Source organism: Triticum aestivum, chromosome 6A (genome assembly GCF_018294505.1).
Source record: "Triticum aestivum cultivar Chinese Spring chromosome 6A, IWGSC CS RefSeq v2.1, whole genome shotgun sequence".
Taxonomy (NCBI): domain Eukaryota; kingdom Viridiplantae; phylum Streptophyta; class Magnoliopsida; order Poales; family Poaceae; genus Triticum; species Triticum aestivum.
The window spans coordinates 27,703,454-27,709,938 of record NC_057809.1 but is presented as its reverse complement, the minus strand read 5'-3'; the positions used below and the strand labels follow the sequence as shown (position 1 = coordinate 27,709,938).

Here is a 6,485-nt window from a genome sequence, read left to right as displayed (position 1 = left end):
TGTGTGAGGAAAATTGACCATTTTTATGTTAGAATACACTATTTGTCTCCAGCTTTCATGAAAAAGTGACTTGCCTATTGTTTTCTCTAAAAACAATAATGGCTAATAAAAATAACTAAATTTACTTTAATCTTTATTTCTCTTGCATACTGGTTGCATACTAAATTTCGTGAAACTTTGCAACATAATATATTCACTCAATGACACATACACCTTAAACATTTTAGGAAAAAAATACAACCAAGAGAATGATATGTTTCAGTTTCATTAATTATAATGGAAAGGATGGAAGGTATTAAGAGAGAAGGGGAATGACAGTAATAGCTATGGTGTTATTGTCTGGGGAACATGAAAGAAACTAGCGGTTTCTCTGTTTGTTTGGCCATACTTTATTATGAAGGATGAGATATTAATGAGGTCAAAATATAGGTGCATTTCAATGAACTATAAATATGTGCCTTGTACTTTGAAAAAGTATCACCCAAATTGTTCTCCCTAAGTTTTGAAATAGATAACTAGGTGAACCTGGACTGCTCAATTGATGACTTCAGTGATCAAACCAGAGAAGATGTGCTCCCTTATTTTAAGAAATTCTATTTTTTTTGTATGAATAGTCAAATAGTTTTGAACGAGTCCTACATTCTTATGTTAAAATAGACAATGTATGTACATACTTTGATGGAAAAGGCTTTATGTACAGATGTTCCTGCAAATCTATGAATTTTCCAGTTTGACTAAGAAAATAACTTTTGATTTTGTATTGTGTAGGCATCTATAATTTTGTATACAAAGCATTAGCAACTAGATTAAATGGAAACTCTCTCCTCATAGATGACAGAACATCGACCGAGAGCCGCAAGATGCCATGATATATTAGTAACAGCAGAACTGATCAGCTCGGCTTGAAACCAGTTCATCAGCGCTACCTTTTACTGTCAGACCGGTGGCGTACCCCAGCAACACACTGTTGAACGACTCTTGGTTGCCCGCAACACGTCAAAACACAAGCGCGATGAATATGCCTGCAATCGGAATTAGAAACATACACGTTATACATTTTGCATAGGAAAAAGAGCTCTTCCTAAACCAAACCAGGTACTGAACAGAATGACAAATAAAATTAAGCGACGGAGATGCATCGATGCTTTTACAAGTGTATTTAGAAGAAAAATGATGGTTTGATTTGCGTCTGCCTACCACTCCGCTACTAACAAACACTGCTTTATGATTGGTGTGAATGCCAGAACCAAAACAGATTCATTACGAACCTGCAAGAATTTTCCTCTTTGTAGTCCAGTGCATTTGTCTTGCTGTAAAACCTAAGGGAGACAAGTAGCTAGCTTAGGATGCTCAGTCCATCTCAGACCTACCAGAAAGAGTACAGTTGCATCAACTGGAGCTAATTCATAAATAATTTACAGTGTAGGCATAGAGTTGGAGAAACAAAAACTGGAGACGTCTATTCTTCTTCACTTAATAAGGTCTTTAACAATTTCTCCTGTAAATAGTTAAAGTTGCCCTGGATAAGCTTCAAAGTTGCCCTGGATAAGCTTCAAAGTTGCGCTGGACTAAAACTGAGACAAAACAGAGTGTGTGAGCAAAAAAAAAAACACAATTTTTGTGCGGCTCCATCTAAATTAGTTTATGAATGGGCATCAAAGTTTAGTGCTACAAACTACAGGCATTGCCACACGGTCGATAGACTGGTCCACTGCATACCTTCTAACTGAAGTACCCACACACTACTACTACGCCCTATCAAACACATGCAAAGGTAAAAACAATATATGTAGGACAGGAGGAGCATTTCAATATTTCTATTTCTTATTAATCCTTCCTTCTGTTATTTCATAAACTTTAGTACTCCCTCAGATCAAAATTAATTGCGCCGACTTAGTACAACTTTGTACTAAGGTTGTACCAAGTCAAAGTTAATTAAGTTGAATCGGAGGGAGTACTTAAGAAGTATTTCGAATCCTCCTATACAGCCCTGCTGTCCGACTACCAGAACCTAGGTTAGTCGACCGCATTGTTAACTAGCTTTCTACACATGAATTAGCTTTCCATGTCAATAATGCTACCGTTTCTGACTGGCCTGGCCGGCCTTTCCATGTCAAGGGAACTATGGCTGCTCATCGGCGTTGTTGGCGTTGAGCTTCCAGGCAGGCTCATGGACCGCCTCTCCTTGTTCTTCGGCGGCTCCTTCCCATGGACGAACGAGATGAATCTTCTGAGGCTCTTCCACGGTTCATGCCTCAGATATTTGCATAGCATGATACCAAAGTAGAGTAGCAGCGCGAGAACACATGCCACACCACAGATTAGGAACAGACCAAGGAAGCTCTCAAGGCGGAGCTGGTTCGAGTCGACAAGCTCACTGTTGTCAGTTGTGCACTCCCCTGTATTGAGCCATTTGGCATGGATCCGCTGCAGCTCCCCATTCTCTGACAGAGACAGGATTGCGGTGGAGAGGTCTACTTGCAAAGGGGAGTCCCTTGGAAATGCCTGGCAGAATGAATTTGTAAGGTGCTACATTTCGATTTGTGAAACAAAGTAGCCGCAGGTAAGTGCAATAAAAGTTGCATAAACTAAAGACTAGACACAACTATTCAAAGTTAAAACCTCTATTCCAGGACATTAACAGCAATTTTTGTTCTTATATTCTAATTTATATAAAAGAATATGGTTGAACTGTACTTACAAAGCCCCATCCTCTGCTGGTGAAATCTGTGCCAGCTACCGCAATCTTGCAGTAGGATGACAAAAACAGTTCAACATAGGGGCGCTCGTCGACAATGGCCATAACACCTCCTTCCTTAGGGCCTATCTTGAGGGCTTCAGCGTATTCTTGTGGTGAACCAAGAGCTCTTAGCCTTGACCGTGAGATGTTGAGCTCCTTGACCATGTAGTCTTGTGCAAAAGAACCAACTTGGAAACCAATAGGATCATTGCTATTTTTCAGGTCCTCGATTCCTTTTATAGAAGTATCGAGTTGTTGCACGGTCAGGATGGAAGTAAGACTCGCGGTATAGCTGGATACAATTATCAAAACAACAAACAGCCATATGATCAGGACACCACGCCCTAAGGTGCTCATAGTATTTTCTCCTGCGCGCAGATACATATGAAATCACGAGTCATGCCTCATGCCTCAGAACAAAATGTTATAGCCAAAAAAAAAAACACATAAGAGAGAAGGTTGGTTTACTTACTGTGTGCGAAGAACAAAGTCGAAAAGCTGAACCTGCAGGCAATAAAAATTGAAATTATAATCACAGCAAGGAATCACGCCATTATAAGAGCATTTGGCAAATACATGTGGAGAAGAGAAGTATGTGAAAACAGGAAAAATAGAGCAATGCATCATAAATATCATTAAGCGAATATATATGCTGTGCATGTATATATGTCTCACAAGATTATTAAGATAATACTCCCTCCGTCCCATAATATAAGAGCGTTTTGACACTAGTGTAGTGTCAAAAACGCCCTTATATTATGGGGCGGAGGGAGTAGTTCATTGGTAATCACTAGATGCTTCATTTAGGTATGTTAACTGGCCACTGCTCTAAGGTACTCGCTGTATGCAACATATTGCACAAGACTTGTTAAAACATCAACACTTCGAAAACAGGAATGATATACAAGAAGACGGTACAAAAGGTGCAGGTCAGCTCCTTACCAGAAAATAGTTATTATTTGTTGACATACTGAACCACGGAAATCGTCATTGATCCGATGTTCAAGAATCCAAATAACCACACCCACAATAAGAAAGAATAGCCCTGTAACACACCACATCTCCAAACTAAATGGCTGCAAGAATGCCCAGGACGATGTTATATGCTCTTTAACCGGAGCCAAGATAACCAAGCCTGTTTCAATGAATGGCTGGGTGAAATCAAAAGTTACTGTCCGCCTCATTGTAATTGCAATATCCCCTATAGCTGCATCAAACTCCTGCAGGATAAGATGCCCCTGGTCAGCATGGTATATGATGAAATGGTTCGAGGAAGAAAAAAGAGGCATTCCGTACTTACATTTGATTCAATCATCTGTACGAGTTTGTCATAATTAGGATTTTCAGTACCATTCCCAAAAGGTACAAACTTGTAACTAACAGGATAAGGAAGCAAAGCCAATGCCTGAGTAAAGACATCGATGCAATAACCCTTCATTGACCCAGTAGCATTGTCTACCGTGACGATCTCTTTGAAGCTAAATCTGTTGGGAACACCAATTTTCAACTGCTTGGCATTAGAAGGAAAAACCCATCCTCGAGGCCTCTGTGCAGTCTCCCCAGGCCAAATAACATCATAGAGATGCTGATTGGCTAGAGAAGTATTAGGAGGCTTTGAATCTAGAGCCTCTGGAGAGACAGTCGACAACAAGCCAGAATAGTTTGACCAAAAACCAATGGTCCGCATGCCATTTCCGATGACATTTATGATGTCATACGCAGGGTGAAGGAGGTTGCCTACAGCATCGAATTGCACTTGCCCAGATAACCCACTGAAGTTTACCTTTCTAATCTTCTCCAGTAATTTATTTCCCATGTCAAAAATGCTCATTGCTTCAAGGTGAAGAGTTCCTCCAGTTCCATCATGCAAGTCATTTGAAAAGGAAATCCTACCACCATCATCAAAGAAGGCATCCAGAGCATGAGCTACTGCCCAGACACTATCATAAACATAAAAACCATAAGTATTTATACAAACATCACTGTAGTTGTACTTTTTACTTTGCGTGCTCCATTTGGAGACCAAATTACTCTTCATCTTTGAGTTGGGAATATGTGGCCGTAAAGTAAGAACACCTTGCAGGCCAGATATAGTCTCAACAGGAACTGATGAATTAGCATCAAGATATGCAGACAGCCAGTCAGTTGCAATCCACACATAGCCGTTGCCCATCATGTTCAGTTGGTGTGCCATAGAGAAAAGCTTGAGTCCAGGTTCAGTTCCAGTATGGAGAATGATAACACGAGACTCCATAGAACTGACACTAACCAACAAATTTATGAGGTCACTCCTTTTAGCGTTGGAAGGAAACCCAACCTTGTAGGATATTTTGCAGCGCTTTAAAGTGAGTGCATCATCCAAAGCAGCAATGCCATTTCTACCATAAACATTATCAATGTATATGGCAGTCACTATCTTCCAGTGGTTGTAGTCAACAACTTCTGCCACAGCCGCCATTTGATAGAGATCACTGGGACCCGTCCTGACAAAGAACGGGAACTGTATTGATGAAAGAGTTGCATCAGAAGCAAAGGACATCAAAGGGACTCGAAGCTCATTTGCTACATATGAAATGATATGAGAAATTGTGGAGCACTGAGGGCCAATGAGTGCAATAACATCAGTCTCCATGAACTGCAAAGCTGATACAAGGAACACGGCATCATTGCCACAACTCCACAACAGAAGTAATAACTATTTGAAGGTTGTGAAATGAATGAGTGGCATTAAAGCTAGCCTACCTTGAACCATGCCAAGGAAACCATCAAAGCAATTTGTATCCTTGATTTGAACCTTTAGTGTAGTTCCATTTAGAACTGTTGGATCAGAGTTGATATCTTCCACGGCTGTATGGATGGCAACTGCCGCAACACCCCCGGTGGTGGAGTCAAACTGAAGAATAGACCCAATATTCACAACAGGAGGTCCTGTAGCTAAACTCTTGCAGATGCCATTAGGGAACAGGAGCAGAGAAAGAACCAACAACATGATAAAAGCTATGTCCATTATGCCTCAAATGGCGCAAAGGCTACTGGACACTGTCTGCATGCTAGCAAACTATTTATGTGTTGGAAACGCCCTCCTGTAAGAAAAACCATTAGGCATATGTTATCATGATACCAATGCATAATTCTTCTATTCTCCAAAGTAACATACTCCGGTTAAAAGAGTACCAACATTTGGAGCCTCAGCCCAAACGTTGAAAGGAAATCAGCAACAAAGAAGCGAAAAATCAATCTGAATGAAGCAATTGCAGGAATTTTAAACCGCTGGGTTGAATATCGCAAGGAAAAGTAACTTGAGAGAACAATGACAGATGATTCGACTAAACACGCTAAGTAAACACACCGAATCTAGTAAGCAGCACAAAAAATCGTTATGTTTCTGATTTAGAAGACTATTAGAAAGATACAGATCCAAGGTTGGGCCAGCAAGCATCCAAGAAAGTCAAGAAGCAATTGGTCCTTAGGCTAAAGCCAAAACATGTGGCATGGCCATACTACACTGAACAGATTCCAGTTTCCAACACATAAATGTGCAGGAGCAGGTGCAAGTGCAGGTGCCAAACTTTAGATTATGCACTTGTCTCAATCATCAGACAGCAAACAAACAAACGGAACAGAACATACAACTTTATATGTAGTACTATGCTTAAGGCCGGGTGCTTCCTGCAACCAAACAAATGACAGTAAACGGTAAACAAAGAGCGCATATCCCAGCATTCTTATGCTTCTCGTGCACATT

General features: G+C 40.5%; 1 protein-coding gene across 1 annotated transcript; it reads right to left on the bottom strand.

Annotated features, from left to right (window-relative positions):
* Positions 1 to 624: 624 nt before the first annotated feature.
* LOC123130119 (glutamate receptor 3.1) lies at positions 625 to 5,811 on the bottom strand. The gene is made up of 7 exons (XM_044550067.1): positions 5,483 to 5,811; positions 4,041 to 5,383; positions 3,683 to 3,960; positions 3,213 to 3,244; positions 2,702 to 3,108; positions 1,269 to 2,505; positions 625 to 1,022 (listed from the first exon to the last, which is right to left on the bottom strand). Exons 1-6 carry the CDS (start codon positions 5,745 to 5,747, stop codon positions 2,056 to 2,058), a joined length of 2,775 nt encoding a protein of 924 aa, XP_044406002.1. The 5' UTR covers positions 5,748 to 5,811; the 3' UTR covers positions 625 to 1,022; positions 1,269 to 2,055.
* Positions 5,812 to 6,485: the final 674 nt, after the last annotated feature.

Bases quoted from the DNA above. Each gene is read 5' to 3' on its own strand.
- LOC123130119 (XM_044550067.1), bottom strand. From the start codon at position 5,747: ATGGACATAGCTTTTATCATGTTGTTGGTTCTTTCTCTGCTCCTGTTC. The intron at 3,961-4,040 runs GTAAGTACGGAA...CTTATCCTGCAG, and splicing joins TACAGATGATTGAATCAAAT to GAGTTTGATGCAGCTATAGG. The intron at 3,109-3,212 runs GTAAGTAAACCA...ATCTGCGCGCAG, and splicing joins GACTTTGTTCTTCGCACACA to GAGAAAATACTATGAGCACC.